This window comes from Mesoplodon densirostris, chromosome 17 (genome assembly GCF_025265405.1).
Source record: "Mesoplodon densirostris isolate mMesDen1 chromosome 17, mMesDen1 primary haplotype, whole genome shotgun sequence".
Classification (NCBI taxonomy): Eukaryota; Metazoa; Chordata; class Mammalia; order Artiodactyla; family Ziphiidae; genus Mesoplodon; species Mesoplodon densirostris.
The window spans coordinates 5680799-5697828 of NC_082677.1; the positions used below are offsets into that span (position 1 = coordinate 5680799).

Consider the following 17030-nt stretch of genomic DNA (forward strand, 5'->3'; position numbering starts at 1 on the left):
TGTAAACTATTTTATTTGTATCACTAATTGTAGACCCTTGACAGTTAAGGGGATCATCTTTGTACTTCCTCCTCTGCCCAGCGCAGTGCCTGTCACCATGGTAACTACTATTGACTGGTCCCCCTATAAGTGTAGGCACAGTGCTATGGATATTACCTCACTGAATCTCCTGACAAATGCACAAAGTACCACTCTTCTGGTTTTACAAATGAGGAAACCGAGGCTCAGAAGATGGTAACGGTAGCAACAGTAGCAGCAGGAACAGGTAGGCAGTGCATACGACACGCCAGACACTAAAACTAAGCACTTTGTATATGTAAACTCCTGATGGGAAAGGGGGCTGCTGCCTTCTCCACTGCGTACTAGTTACATGAGTAGTTAGATGAGCAGTTACTCAACCTCTCTGTGAAAAGGAGATGAAACTGATAGCGCTGCTTCCTAAGGTTGTTATGAGAATGAAATCGTTAACCAATACAGGTGCCTAGGATAGCATCTAGCACACAGTGAGACCTAAGAGTGAACTGTTATTAAGGAATCTGTACAAAGACAAAGCCTTCTCATGTATCAGAACAGGGATTGAATCTAATTTGAACCCTGGATCATGTTGTCTCAGATATAGCTTATTTACGTACACACTACTATGTATAAAATAGATAATCAACAAGGACTTACTGTAGAGCACAGGGAACTCTACTCAATATTCTGTAATCTAAATGGGAAAAGAATTTGAAAAAGAACAGATATAGGTATAAATGAATCACTTTGCTGTACACCTGAAACTAACAACATTGTACATCAACTATACTCCAATATAAAATAAAATAAAAAACATATTAATTGATATTTGATGAAGGATGGAAGAGAGGGCATTGATTGCACTAGGAAGTCACCAACCGTGAATAGCACAGTCAGTGAGCCAAGATGACTGCCCACACAACCCAGCAAAAATGCACTGGATGCCAAAACAACAAATATTTTAAACAGTAAAGGAAAACTAAAGAGTGTCCAAACTGCAAGGACCACAGAGATCAAAACTAGGGCACCTCCTTGTCTCTAGGCGGGGCTGGCATTTCATTACCGTTGTTAGAGAAAGTTATGAAATGTCAGAAACTTAAAGCCTTTTCAGCTTGAGGGGATTTCTCCTGAAAAAGTCCCTTGCTCATTTTTCTTAAAAAAAAATTACACGAAGGAGATTTTTTAAAAATCCTTAAAACCCATAAAGTGTTTTTTTTTGTTTTTTTTTTTTGCGGTACGCGGGCCTCTCACTGTTGTGGCCTCTCCCGCCGTGGAGCACAGGCTCCGGACGCGCAGGCTCAGCGGCCATGGCTCATGGGCCCAGCTGCTCCGTGGCATGTGGGATCTTTCCGGACCGGGGCATGAACCTGTGTCCCCTGCATCGGCAGGCGGACTCTCAACCACTGCGCCACCAGGGAAGCCCAAACCCATAAAGTTTTGATGGACAGTCTTTCACACTTTCTGTCTGTGGGGCGGAAAATGAGAGGATATGGTCGATTTTATTGGATGTTTATTTCGACTTCACCGCCATCTTGAGATTTCATAATTCTATCTCAGTCACTAATTTTTCCTGGTCTTGGGTTGTGTCCAAGTGGCTCAGTCAAGAGTATGTTCATTCTGATTATTTTTGAGGATTTATGTAGTTGTACTCAATGCCTGGTGACACAGAATAGTGTTACAGCGAGCAAAGCTCTGCTGTGTGGCTGTCAAGAGCTGGCACGCCACATTTTTTTGGTATGGAGCCTAGAGAGTGTCGGGAAACGCTCTCTCTGAAGGAATGACCCCGGACATTTAATTGGCAGGTACCACCAAGGGCTAAGGGTGAAACTCCTAGGAACACGCTAGGTGAACACAGGGCTTGGGGCAAGGGCTAAAGAAAGAAGCTGCGGGCCTCCCTGGTGGCGCAGTGGTTAAGAGTCCGCCTGCCGATACAGGGGATATGGGTTCGTGCCCCGGTCTGGGAGGATCCCATATGCCGCGGAGCGGCTGGGCCCGTGAGCCATGGCTGCTGAGCCTGCGCATCCGGAGCCTGTGCTCCGCAACGGGAGAGGCCACAACAGTGAGAGGCCCGCATACCGCAAAAAGAAAAAAAAAAAAAAAGAAAGAAGCTGCGACACTCCCGACTTCCAACAAATCCGCCACCACAAGCGGCTTCTGTCCCAACCACGTGTAAATGTCTCCTATCCTCACGGTCCCCTGGTGTCTAATGACAAAAATGTCTCTAGAAGGGGAATGTGAAACGCCAGGGCTCAAGATGTCAAGAGTGTCTTCCATGAAAGTTTCACGTAGCTGGAAGGCGAATGGACAAGAGTTAAGTCCCTCTTCTCTAAACTCTTGCCCTGTGGTCCTAATCAGCTGTTCTCCATCCCCACCCCCGCCCCGTGATGGACAGGATAGTCTCCTTCATGCCTCAGCCTTAGAGGAAGCACAGCACCAGGCTATAGAGGGGTCTGTTTCCCAAGGAAAACGCCAACCAACCATGTCGTCAGTGTCTATTTTAAATCCTAGCAATATTTGTTTCCTCTTTTTCACAACTTCATCAAAATGCAAAAAAAAAAAAAAAAAAAAAAATCCAGCAAAACCTGACCTTGTATTAGATGTCTGATGAAGCTGTATGCAGAGAGGCCAGAGAATTCCTAGGAATTCTTTACAGAGGATCGTGTGAAGTAGCATTCTGCAAATACAGGTCAGCCTCAAACTGCTGCTACTTTAGGAAACCCACCTGGGCTTCCAGACGCGTAATCCAAAGGCTGAGAGTCCAAACTCTGTTCACCCCAACGTGTTCATCTGTCTCCTGGGCAGATACATCAGGCAATGATGTGAGAAGGATGGCAAAGAAGATCTACCACCCAACCTGTCTGCATTGGCTGCTTCCTGGGGGTACAAGGTGTCTAGTACACTTTCTTCTCAACAACTCTGGGCTCAAGCAGTATCAGGCTTAGTCCCTGAGACCAAAACTCTGGGAAGCAATTCTTACGCGAGTATTCGTGCTAGAATAAGCAGAGGTTTCAGAAAGTAAGTGGAAGAAGCCATGCATTGAGGATAGAGATGAAGTGAGTAGGGGAGGTGAGGGGAGCAGCTTTTCCAATGGGCAGCGGGAGGGGTGATGAGTACCTGTTGAAACTGACTTTTAAAACCAGAGAAGACCCTGGACAGTAACCAAGCAATAACAGATAATATCATAAATGTGCTAAGCAATCCAGACCTAAAGAACTTGGCCAACCTATGGCTAAGTGGTCTTTCTTTTTTTTAAGTCCGTTTCTTTGTTGTTTGTTTTCTTCCTACAAAATGTCAACTGTTTTAGCCTGCTTTTCCTCAGAGGAGAATTTTGATGAATGGAAAAAAATAGTTTCTCTTGAAAGTTTCTCCCACAAAAATACAACAATGATGCCACTGAAAATGTTTCAGAGGCTTTGAGAATCTGTTCAGCCTCTCTCTCTCTCCCCATCATGGTTCTGACCTGCATGGAAGGTGGCGTGTTGACAAGGCAGCCAGTGATGCAACTGAAAGCACAGAGACCTCCTCTCACTTTGGGCTGGGGGTCTGACACCCTTTGTGCATCCCTACCTTAGAACTGTTATCACCACCCGGGAAAAAGTGCAGATGGGGAAACTCTGAGTACATCTGCAGATCGCTCCTCTCTTCCTCAACGTCCCTGCTTGTTTCATGGCCGTGCTGATTGGACTTGCCACACGCTGTGGCAACTGGGCAACAGGCAACCACTGCTCAGCCACTACCCAGTGAAGCAATGCTGCCCCAGCACCCTATGCACGCCCCGTGGTGCACTGGACCCAGGTAGGAGTCCAGTGGAGGTGGTGTTGGAGCAGAACGATCCACACAACCTCAGTAAGTTCTACTGCGGGGCTCAGTAAGGACCATTAGAGGCGCCCTCTTCACTCCCTGGAAAGACCCGCTTCTGGGCAATAGCTATTCTTTTTAGAAGTTCAACCTGCACCTTTTAAAATCCTCATAGATCTATTTTAAGTCATGGTCCTAGAAAGGAACCAGGGGCCTCCAAAAGCCTAAGATGCCGCAACTGTGCTCTTCGTACCTTCCACAGAACGGGAGGGCCCTGCGGGCGGCAGGTGTGTGACCCATGTCTACAGACGGACGCCATCTGCTGACCGCACCTCCTGGGTCACACCTATTTGGGAAACCCCATGTCAGGAATGTGAGGAGTGTGTACTGCATAAACCCACACATTTTATGATGGGTTGTAGCCACATCAACTCGAGGAGAGGGGTTATTTCCACGACCACGTTCTCGCCAGGCCTCTGTTTCAGGAGTGGCGTGCAAAAAACACCATGGTGCTTAAGACTGGTGCTGTTTTCTTAAACACAAAGTACAGAAATGACCTGTCTCAACCTGTTAAAATTTTAATAAGTTTACCTGTTTACACTTTAATAAGATTGAAACTTTTTAACTTACTGTACTGAGTTCCACAATAAGAAATACATTTCACTTCAGACCCATTAAACACATACACACACTCATATGTATTTTACATATATGTGAGTATAATGTATGTATGTTGCATATTTTATAAAATGGAAACAAAAGATTTAAACACTAAATGTTTACCCTTACTTTCTGCAATATACTTGGATATTTTCCATTTTATTCTGCTTTTTTGGGGGGGGGGGCCGCGGGTGCCCCGCAGCTTGCGGGATCCTAGTTCCCCAAACAGGAATCCAAACCAGGCCCCCGGCAGTGAAAGCGCGGAGTCCTAACCACTAGACCGCCAGGGAATTCCCCTGCTTTATTTTTTTTTAATGCTGATGACAGACCACTAATTTGATTTCACAGCCCATTGATGGTCGGGATTTTTCAGAGCCCTGCTCATCCTGGTAAACAGAATGATGTCTCTTTCCCTTGCCACGTGAGCTGGAACGCAGCAGTGAAAGAGTGTGTGCCCAAACAAGTTCTGACCCCATCAGGCAACCACACAAAGCTCTCTGGGATCGGGATTTGTTTCTGTAAGGCCTATCACTCAGAAAAACACTCTGAAACCAATGTAACCTACCATTCCTCAAAAGAAAGAAAAAAACATTGAATTTGAAATTTAAAAGAATGTAATAACTGTATAATGTATACTGTCAAAGATTAACAGTTGGTTCATAGTTTGAAGTCAATAGCTGAAACTGTAGCATAGCGGAAACAGTCTTAACCTTGGGATCTGACCTGGATTCTCATCCTGGCTTGTCATTTTATTCGCTCTGTCTTGAGCAGGTCACAGCTGCTGTTTTCTCATACATAAAATGGAAGAAATAATACCAAAGTGGTTTATCTCAGAGAGTTATGTAAAAGCCCTTCAGGAAAACCTGATGTGTTGAACAAGTGAGTATGTTGAATCCTTTTCAGAATATCTGCACCTTTAGTATTTTTACTTGTTGGAGATCCCCTAGCCACGCAGAGCTTTTTCCCACTAAATACGTTTATGTGAAGGCACAATGATCATTCTCTCCCAGGATATCTGGGTTGTTAGAATTTCTACTACTTTTCAATTACATACGCAGTGTGTCTGATCATTTTTCTACCTGAAATTAAGCTACTATGCAAATCTCATTCATTTTATACATAAAGGAGAACCAAAGGAAGGAAAATCTGTTGTGAAAATGCTCCAACCCATTTGCTTTAATAGGCGTAGAGAGAAAAACAACCAAGTAAAGAGAAGCAGAAGAGATGAGTTTCTTTTACAGGGAAGAACTAGAAGATATCCACTCAACCACAGCGCAGACTCCCATTTTTCTTTCCCTTTTCAATTATAACGCTTCAAGAGAAGACATTATACTTAAAGAGCCCTGAAAGTCTTGGACCTGGAGAGGGGAAGGGTATAGGCTGACTTCAAAGCATGGGGAACTCAACAGGCTAAGTTCAAGGTCTTCTTAACCAAATTAGAGACACTGACAAAGTATTAAATACTTTGGAGATGCCATTAAAATCTCTTCTGGTTAGTTTCCTTGCTTTACCAGGCAAAACTCATATATTAAAATACTAATTGCAATGAAATCCTCTAACTTAGAAAGGCTGATCTGGAGCCAATTTCTTGTCTATACCAAAAGGTCAGAAAAGAAATGCAAATGTGTTCCTTTTTCTCTGCAAGGCGGATGAACACTACCTAAGTAGCCCTGGCATTACCATTCAGCTAACATCTTTTTGTTTTGTAATTAGTAAAGCATCGAGGAGTACTTTTTGTTTTTCCTTATGACCCAGAATTTTGTAGCTATAATTGCTGGGGTATTCCACTCATTTTCCCAAAAGCAATTTTTTAAAAATGTATGTAGCATTTTTCAGTTACTCTCATTCAACAGCCATTTGTCAAGATCAAGCCAAGGGTGGGAATTTCCTGGCGGTCCAGTGGTTAAGACTTTGCCTTCCAATGCAGGGGGTGCAGGTTCGATCCCTGGTTGGGGAACTAAGATCCCACATGCCTTGCGGCCAAAAAACCAAAACATAAAAACAGAAGCAGTGTTGTAACAAATTCAATAAAACTTTAAAAACGGTCCACATCAAAAAAAATTCTTAAAAAAAAAAAAAAGATCAAGCCAAGGGTGTATCAGGAGAGGAAGATGATTGTCTTAGAATCAGTGTAATTTAGTGAGACAAGGCTCTACTTGGCTATGGGACCTGGGACCAGTGCCCAGGTGCCCCTACAGAACTCAAGGGTCACTTTCCCTCCTCCCTTCCACCACGACCCTCCAGCTCACCAAGGTGGATTGCATCCCTGCAATCCATCACCTTCTGTCCTTTCCCACAGCTATGACAACGGTGACCTTGGCAGCAGCCCTACCTGGTGTTCCTGCCTCAGTCTTGCCCCCTCCGGTCTCCTCCCGCCACTGAGAATCTGAAGGGGAAAGTCTGACCACCTTACTCCATTGCTAACCCTTTTCCGTCGCTCCCCATGTGGCCTCAAGTGAAGTGGATTTTAGGCCCTTGGCTTGTAAAATGGAGAGAAGAAAGCTTCACGGGATCGTTGTGAGAATCGAACAGCATAATGTAAATAAAACCACTTGTTTAAATGAAAAGAAACCACGAATGTAAGAAGTTATTATATTAAGGGAAATTTAAACTTACCAGTAATTTAAATTTACCAGTAATTTAAATCCCAGGTCCCACAGCCAAGTAGAGCCTTGTCTCACTAAATTACACTGATTCTAAGACAATCATCTTCCTCTCCTGATATACCCTTGGCTTGATCTTTCTTTTTAAGAATTTTTTTTGATGTGGACCATTTTTAAAGTCTTTATTGAATTTGTTACAATATTGCTTCTGTTTTATGTTTTGGTTTTTAAAGTAGTTATATTTCGGTTTTTAAAGTAAAGTAGTTAAATGTAGTTACTTGAGTAATTAAATTGATAATTTATTTACTTGAGTAAATAAATTGAAATTAATGCATTATGTCAGAGGTTTGGTAGATTTCTACAAGCTGTAATGATAAAGTCGTGATATTGATTTTTCTGTACATTACATATACATATCAGATGTTATGTCCAAATCAGTGCTCAGGTGGGAACCATCTAAATAATAGTTCGCTTATAATCCACATGCACGGTTTGGTATCATGCAGACAAAGCTGTACAGCCCTGATTCTTTTTCTCAGAACCCTATCAGACTACAAATCTATGCCTTTTCTAAAGAGGTGTCTAATAGTGTTTCTCATCATTATAGAAAACCAAAATGAAACGCCAACACATCTGCAGATGCTTACCAGGGGGCAGAAATCGTACAAACAATAACATGTTCTAAAGTAAACATTCAACAATAATAAATAAGTGATAACCAGTTGACACCTAGTAAGTAGTCACAGCTGTGTATTAGGAACTGGTTGGAGTTATTAGTCCCATAGACAATCCTGAGTCACAAGAAACCAGACCAGTTTTGTGCCCCTGAATAAAATTAAACCTGTAATGTTGTAAATATTCAATAAGAATGGAAGCCTGAGACCAAATCTTCTCAGACACAAAATTAATAAAAGAATGAAAATAGGAAATGCATAAAATGTTAGGATACTTGGAAAAGTTACAGCTGCTTAATGAATTATATCATAGCTAACTTGGATTTTAGTAAAGTGTGATTATGAGACCAGTATCACTCTACTGGGAAAGAGGCAACAAAATCCGTGTTACTATTCAGAGCAGTACAGGTACAGGCCCCTAGCAAGTGTTCCCTAAATATCTGCTAACCAAATTAACTGACAAACAAAGAACATTCAGGTGCTCTCTTATGGTCACTATTACTGATTCAAATATCTTTTGTTATTAGGGCTATTTAAAAGTCACGTCTCATAAAGATTTTCCCAATGAACACATATAATATTCATAGTATTCCAATAATAACGCCCTAGGAAACACAATCAGTGCATTTTGATATCCTTCCGTCTCCAAGAACAGAGTCTTTGAAATAGAGAATTTCCTTCTACCCAACCAAATTGTGCGGGAGTTTTGAGATACGAGGACTTGTACCTTTATGCTAATGTTTGTGGGCTACTACCACAGAGCAGACATGATACATACATGACCCCACGGCCAGTACTCACCGCCCCCTCCAGCCTCATACCAGACAGTGATAATTAGTGATGCCGCTCTTTCCTGCTTGGCCTGAAATTCATCCTCACTGTCAATTTCAACAGCGTATTCCACACAGCCCTGTTAATCGCTGCGTGTATTCCTCTGACAAATATTACTGAAGTCTTGCTATGAGCCAGGCACTGTACCCAGGAGGCACTTTGCAGATAAAAGTAATTAAGGCAGACATGGACCTTGCCCTCACAGAGCTTAGAATGACTATTGATGTGACACCCAAAGTGATCGTTACTTGCCAGATCTGCTCTATTGTATAGTGGAAGTGGAGATAATTCTAAACAGCTAAGTTTCTCTTCTGTTTTCAAAGGGGGTTGAAGTTGACAGGTTCTGCACACCTACCTACTGGCTCCATAACCCAGGAGGCCCACTGAGTAATGTAGGAGCGAAAGATGAAAATAACCGAATGTTATTTCTTAGGGGAAAAAAAAGAGAAATGGTCTTCTTTTACTCATTTAAGTGTTTGATTCGGAAGGTCAGACCAATAAACCCACAGGAGAAAGTTTTATAAGAATTTTAGTATAAATGAATTTCCCCCCCATTTCCCCTAGAGAGACAGAAATAAAAGCATTTTCTTTCCTCCACAAGCACCAGGAAGAACATAACCTACTATGTGGAGCTAGAAAAAGAGAACAGATGTCTGAGCACATGACTTTTTCCATCGCCACTGGCACACGTTGTGTCTGTGTCTCTCCCTTTAATCCTGCTCCCCCCCCCACCCCGCCCTCTCTTCCCTCTTGGAGAAGGCAAGCTCTGCCTTCTCCAAGCCAAGATCCCTGGCCTCCTTCCTCCTCTTATTTTTAAGTGGGCTGGTTGCATTCCTATGATGGCGATCAATTAGCAAGTTGTTGCCTCCTCCAGTTCTCTGCCCACCCCGCCCCCTCCCCCCGGAAAAGTGCAAAATGTACAAACAGGAGTTTGGCGGAGCAGGATAGAAAAGTGGCTCAGTCAAAGCAGGCTGATACGAGCTAGTATGTTACTGCCAATATCACACTACTGTTCTACTGTGTCTAAGACTAACCCTGAATCTGGAAAATGACCCATTATGCTCAGGTAAAACACTGTCTAGTTGCCTTATTTCAAAAAAGATTCCAGCCAGAATGTAAGTCTATGGTGCTGCCTTCAATGCAAAGACCCAGTTCTTTAACTCGCCGGGAGGAAGACCCAGGATGTGTGTTTAGGCTACTGATACTGATGGTTGGTTGTTTTGTTTTTTTAACTTGAGTTTGTGCCTGAGGTGCCTACTGATTTTGCTCTATGTGTGAGAGCTCTAGCTCTAAGGCTAGAGTCTTGCGCAAGTTTTGGAAACTGGCTGGAAGAAAACAAGGAAGAACAAAGTGACAAGTCATCTTCCTTATTATTCCTTCCAGGGATCCATTTCTACTGCCCCTTTATGTTTCTTTAAGGATTTTATATTTCTTCCCTCTGAATATTATTTCATTTCTTCATTTTCTAAGGAAGCAAAAAAACTAAAAAATTATACTATAAAAATTATAACCAGAACATGATTCATTTTTTGTCTTTCGCCCTTTTCACTATGCAATGGCATGTGCCTGCTCTTATATCTTTATAATACTCGCTTTGTGAACATGAAATAACACAGTATCATTAACTGGAATTAATTTTGTAACCTTCAAGTGACATTACCAACATTACGCTTATGAATTTAGTATAGGACAGTATTTTACAATTTCAACCTATCAGAGAATGCAGTTGTGTTAAAGGACAAAAATCTTGTATTTTGGGCTTCTCAATCATTAAGAAATAGAACTAAAAGCCTGCCATTCATTTATTCATCCCACGATGTGCCAGACAGTATTCTAGGTGCCATGGATACAGTGGTGAACAAAATAGACAAGAGTCTCTCCCTTAAGGGAGCATGCAACTGACTGACTGGTCCTTGAAAATTCTGGTTGAAACTGACACTCAGGAAATACAGGAAAACACACTCCACAAGTTTCAACAGCTAGGGTAGGCTCTCTTTCCTGGCCCACTTCTTTCACAGTCACTAGGAAAGCTCCCTTTCCAATGGATCAGGTGGCTTTATGACCCACTGCAAAGTTATAGCAAAGAGAATGTAGAAAGTGGACGTCTTACCATTAATAAATATGTAGATTGTAGATTCTGCTTTCTTTTTCTTGGAAGCAGGTGTAGAGAGATATTTGCAGCTGTAGAAGCCAGTGTGGTTTGCCTGAGCCCCGTTCAAGGTCAAAGTACTGCAGAACTGCTTGCCACTCCTTCCACAGGCAGATTTAGTTATGCTCAGCCTCCGGCTTTGGCTTTCCTTACTCACTGTTGCAGGCAAAGACCATGAATGGGCCCCTTCCCCTCTGCAATCACAGGTAAGAAAACAAAACACAGTCAGTCATGGCTGGGGCCCGTTCTGAAGCTGTCATTTCTATCCTGATGTCTTTTCTTAAGTACAGTCATTTCCTTTACAGAAAAGTAACACATTTAGAAAAGCCTTTAAACAACTCAAAATGTTCGGGGCATCCCTTCCCCTGATTCCCTGTGAGTGAGTAATTCCCTCCCATCCCATGGATGAATGAATCACCCTCCAGGGGAAGCTGGATGCATGAGGTTTGCACTTGGCAGATGACGGAAGACCACTGACGTCTACCTGTCTACTCTGGGGGGCCACCTTTCTACTCTCCTAGGGAGTGATTCTGCCTAAGGAAGAGCAATCAGATTGTCCCCAAACCAACACGGTCACTCACCTGCATTTGAGATACAGCGTCTGGCCTGCTTGTATCACGTGCTGGGTGCCTTTTAAACTCAGCTCAGGACCTTTTAATTTTGAACCTGAACTACATCCTGGAAAAAAAGTTTTTGAAATGTGTTATTTGCAAATTGCCCTCTCATCTTTTTTTAAAAGGTGTATCTTTCCATAAAAGGTAACTTTTCATCTTTAACTTACTTGCATAGGCAAAACGGTACATCTGATACAAATTTATTTTAATTCACAAATTTTTTCTATTCCAAGACTTCTTGCTCATGAATATTGTATATCCTACTATGCCAAATGATCTAAATCATATTCAAAAGCCCATTAATTTAGAACACTAATAAATTCAATCATGATTCAAAGTGCAACCGTATTAAAATATATAGTAACTACTTAAAAACTCTCAGGATTAAAGGTCAATGTCATCCAAAATATATTTCTAATACTGAACTACCAACATGGGTCATCTGGTTATACAGGCCCGTCTGATCTTCTTCCTGAATACAAGGCATGGAACTTTTCCTGGATTCTAGACATACTTCAGTCATTAGTTGAGCCATAATATTCTAGGCGAGTCATTTCTCTTTCTGAACTGGTTTCCTCATTTGGAAAACTAATTATAGAATCAAAATCAGTTTTAGAAGCCACTTGGTTTGTCTTACATAATCTCCAACTTCCTTCTACAATGGAAGAGAAAAGAGGGAACTGTCTGCTCCTACGTGACATTTGACAAGTATATTTCATGGGGATGGTTGTGAGACAATGAGATCAGCTATGCAAAAGTGTGCTAAAATCAACACATCTCCCTATGACACAATATCTCCTCATGACACAGTATCTCCTCACGACACAATATCTCCATAAAACACAGTATCTCCATATGACACAATATCTGCATACAACACAGTATCCATCCTGGGGACCAGCTATGAGACCCTGGCCAGATCACCTTCTCCAGATCTCAGTTCTCTTATCTGTAAGACGGCAGACTGGACTGCATAACTTTGGTTCTCTGTCCATTTCTGACATCCCCAGACCCACAATTCTTTTTTTTTTTTTTTTTTGCGGTACGCGGGCCTCTCACTGTTGTGGCCTCTCCCGTTGCAGAGCACAGGCTCCGGACGCGCAGGCTCAGCGGCCATGGCTCACGGGCCCAGCCGCTCCGCGGCATGTGGGATCTTCCCGGACCGGGGCTCGAACCCGTGTCCCCTGCATCAGCAGGTGGACTCTCAAACACTGAGCCACCAGGGAAGCCCCAGACCCACAATTCTTTGAGCCATTGGTGCCGTAGAGGTTCAGTCTCTGCTGAAGCTCTCGACTTAGCAGAAGAGGTCTCTGATCAGGAGCTCTCCCCTCATCCCCTGCTCTCCCCCAACTCCTGGTAGAAGCAGGAGATGGGGCTCAGGATTAGCAGGGGTAAGGGTCAGCAGGAGGGAGAAAAGATATTCTTGGAAGCAGGGAAGTTATGTATGCAGAACCGATCTTAGGGAATATTTTCTACATAAAAAATACGTTTCCAAACTGGAATCCAAAGCAGAAGACTGGGATCTTAGACCACAGACCTGCACGTGTCAGACTCCACGGGGAAGTCTAGCAATGCTCCCTAGTGTTTCTCTCAGGTCCAAATATCGCAAAGAAAACTAGACTCAGTGAAAGATCTGCCCTGGAAGCTTAATCTCTCCACCTCCTGCCGGCGTGCCTCGGCATTACTGGATGTGCTTCTCCTTGGCATCCTCACGTGTGAGCCACAAAGTCCACAGGCACAGCATGGGGACTTGGTGCTCTGTTGTCTGGGGGGCGGGCACACCACCTGGCATGTGGCAGACAGATGCCCCTGTCACCGACACCTAGCAGAATCACTCCCCTCCCCCACTCCCATCAGAGAACGTTTTGCTGGGTATGTAACTGAAAAGATGTTAGATGAACATTATCTGCTTTGCTGGTGTTGCTGATGATATTAATATTTTGAAAGTCACTTTTATATACAATAGGCCCTGGTATCAAATTATGATTGGAGCAAATGGCTCAATATTAGCTAAATTTAAATTCGAATGACCGTTTCATCGAGCTCCCCTTGTTCTATCAAATAACCTCACAGAACAAGTCGACCCATTCAGGTACCTAAAGAAGAATTCTGTACCTTCCTCATGTTTATGAGTTTTCTGAAGTAACAGGGTAGCTCAAAATCAGTGATCCAGGAGAACACTATGTCTTTCAAAGGCCACAGCCAGCAGTTACTAACGCCTGCCCTGAAAAGTCTCCAGGCCAGAATAGTCTCTGCCCTTCTTTGTGGCATGGAACTCCAGGGATTTAACTGAGCAATTGTTCGTGGGTTGGAAAAGGTCCACCCCAAGCTTCCTGTGGAAAATTCTGGCAATACTTGCAGGTATCTCTGTGGTTTGTGTGCACATAATGAGTTTTCCCATCCAGGAGAGGCCAAGGGGAAGATGCCTTCCTTCCCTGGTATGAGGTGATTCCTACTTTTTTCACTTTTTTTGTTGCTATTTTGGTTTCCAAATTGTGTGACTCTTTCTCTATCAGTGCCCTAGAACACCAGTACTCCTGACCCTTGTCAGAGAGGATCTTAAACCTTGAGAGAACCACCCAGATCCCAGCAGAAAGAGATGTGTCATGTAGAGAATATCCCTCAAAAAATATGCCAACTGCACATCCCTCTCTGCAGTCCCCACTCCAGCCTCCAACCAAAAGAAAACCACCTAACTGAGTGGTTAAATAAGACAATGAGAGAAAAATAGGATTATTGGAAAGCTTAGGGGGATAAATATTGAGAAAAATATTTTGCTATCGAATTTGTCTCTGCTGACATCATGAATTTTGCCCTTGGAACAAGGAAGCTAGATAAAAGTAGTTGATTGAAAGAAAGGAAAGGACAGGTATCAGGAAACAGCATTTCGAAGTAACTGGACACTTTGGGACATCACATCCTTCAGTTAATAGGAAACTAGAATCTCATAAAGATGAACGGAAGTACCAAGACTACAGTTTAACAGGAAAACTAATAAAGAAAAAGGAAAGTGAGATATTTATTCCTCAACTGCTCTGAAATGTCATTAGGCCTTGAAACACTTCTTTGAAACAGTTTAATGCCCATACACCCACTTGCGTAATGAATATTTAACACTTTTTGAGTGTCTCCTGCGTGTCAGACACTTTCTCCATCTCGGTGGTGATGTGTATAAGGATGTGAATATGCATACATCCAAGATCTGATATCTTCTTCCCACCATGAGCAACTCTGTTTGCTCGACTCATGAGTAGCTCAGAGTCACATTGTCCACTTAGAAATAAATCCACAGGATACTTCATTTTGAAGGGTGGAGTGCTACAACTTAACAATGATCCCCCATTGTGAAGCTCAGATGGGGATCAGAACTTTCCACTGTTTGCCATGGTAGCCTAAAAGTCTCGTTTAAAAGAATCATTGTCCCCTCAGGAAACTAGGTGGTCCATGAACTATTGTTTTCATCAAAGTCAACTACGATAGAATCATGAGGGTCAAAGAGATCTCCTTATACGAGGAAAATTACTATTTAAATAAAACCAAACAAAAAACTCAATGCAATCAACATGAAAAGGCAGTCTACTGAATGGGAGAAAATATTTGCAAATCATATGCCTGATAAGGGGTTGATAATCAAAATATATATTTTAAAAACCCACATACAACTCAATGGGACAAAACCAAACCATCCAATTTTCAAAATGGGCAGAGGATCTGAACAGACATTTTCCCCAAAGACAGACTGTCAACAGGTACATGTAAAGATACTCAACATGATTAATCATCAGGGAAATGCAAATCAAAACCACAATGAGATATCACGTCACACATAGAATGACTATTATCAAAAAAACAAGAAATTAACAAGAATTGGGGAGGGTGTGGAGAAAAAGGAATCCTTGTGTACTGTTGGTGGGAATGTAAATTGGTGCAGCCACTACAGAAAACAGAATGGATATTTCTCAAAAGGTTACAAATAGAACTATCACATGATCCAGCAATTCCACTTCTAGGTATTTATCTGAAGGAAACGAAAACACTTACTCGAAAAGATATGCATTCACATGTTCACTGCAGCATTATTTACAGTAGTCAAGACTAAGTGTCCATCGATGGATGAATAAAGATGTGGTATATATACACAATGGGATACTATTCAGCCATAAAAAAGAATGAAGTCTTGCCACTTGCATCAACATGGATGGACCTTGATGACATTTTGCTAAGTGAAATAAGTCACAGAAAGACAAATTCGGTATCATCTCACTTACATGTAGAATCCAAAACAAAAACAAACTAAGTGTAGACTATGAAAATGGGCTTTATCACATGCTTCTGTATTAGGAAAAACTATTAAGGTCAAGCACAGTGGGCTAAGAGAATTAAAAAGCCAATATGTGTACGTGAACTTACTGACTGAACAATGACACTCTGTACTGTGCTTGTCTGAATATTTTCCCTCGTTGTCTGTTCTGTATTGTTGGGTAGGTAGAAAGCGAACAGAGCCTTATGGCTCTTAAACAAACACCCCTTCTCTCCCCACATGATGAACCTCTGGGAGGAAGCCCACACATAGACTGTTCTAAGATACTGCTCTACATTTCCCACCCGTACTTCATTGGGCGAAATGGAATGCTTTCTGTGACCTCAATGGGAAGCGTGAGTAAAATTCCAAGTAAATAAAAAAGGCTTTATTTTGCAACCAAATCAAAGCCCGAATGATTGAGGTTCTTTCTTCAAACCTCTTCAAAGCTACCATGATGGACACTAAGAGAGAGGACACCCACCATAGGTCATTATGAACCAGACAGCCTGGCCCATCACTTTTAAGACTGAGAGCAGGCTCTTATATAAAGTTTGACTAAAAGTTATCTTTAGAAAACTGCCTTTTTTATTGATCTGAATAATAATAGTGTTCTACCTGTTAAATGTAACTTCAAGACAAGGTCGTTAGCCCCTCTTCCTTCTAGATGACACCCCCTCACCCCTACTATATTGAAATCAAAGGGCTGTTCTCTGTAAGAAAGGGGCCTTATTCAAACAGGAATCATGAAACAGCTATGTTTTTCTATTTTTGATTGGGAATCATGAATCTCCCCAGCTCTGCTACTAACTGGCTCTGCTGTGGCCATGAGCCAGTCACCTTAAGCCTCAGATTCTTCATCTGCCAACAGAGGAGGCTGGACTTAAGATTTTTACAATTCCTTCTGGCCTAAAAAGTCAGTGATTCTGAAATCCGCAGTGATTAATAACAATGTACAAGTTAGAAATCACATTTTAAAATACTTACAACTACTGGAAGAACAAATAACCCATTTAAAAAATTGACAGAGTATCTGAATAGACATTTTCCCAAAGAAGACATATAAATGGCCAGCAAGCACATGAAAAGATGCTGGACATCATTAGCCACCAGGAAAATGCAAGTCAAAAGCACAGTGAGATACCAACTTCACACCCACTAGGATAGCTTCAATAAAAAAGACAAGAACAAGTGCTGATGAGGAGGTGAGAAAACAGGAGCCCTCATATGTTGCTGGTAGTATTGTAAGATGGTCCAACTGCTTTGGAAAACAGATTGCAGTTCTTCCAATGGTTAAACATAGAGTTAAGCAGATGGCTCAGCAATTCCACTCCTAGGTATCTACCCAAGAGAACCAAAAACATATATGTCCAAATAAAAACTTGT

General features: G+C 42.2%; 1 protein-coding gene across 2 annotated transcripts in view; it reads right to left on the reverse strand.

Annotated features, from left to right (window-relative positions):
- FLT1 (fms related receptor tyrosine kinase 1) overlaps window positions 1-17030 on the reverse strand; it is a 177545-nt gene that overhangs the window by 138226 nt on the left and 22289 nt on the right. For both annotated transcript variants that reach the window (XM_060080177.1, XM_060080178.1), the window contains exons 2-3: window positions 11312-11408; window positions 10692-10924 (exon numbers count right to left, since the gene is read on the reverse strand). In XM_060080177.1, coding sequence (XP_059936160.1) covers window positions 10692-10924; window positions 11312-11408 — 330 coding nt within the window. The remainder of the gene's footprint in view (window positions 1-10691; window positions 10925-11311; window positions 11409-17030) is intronic.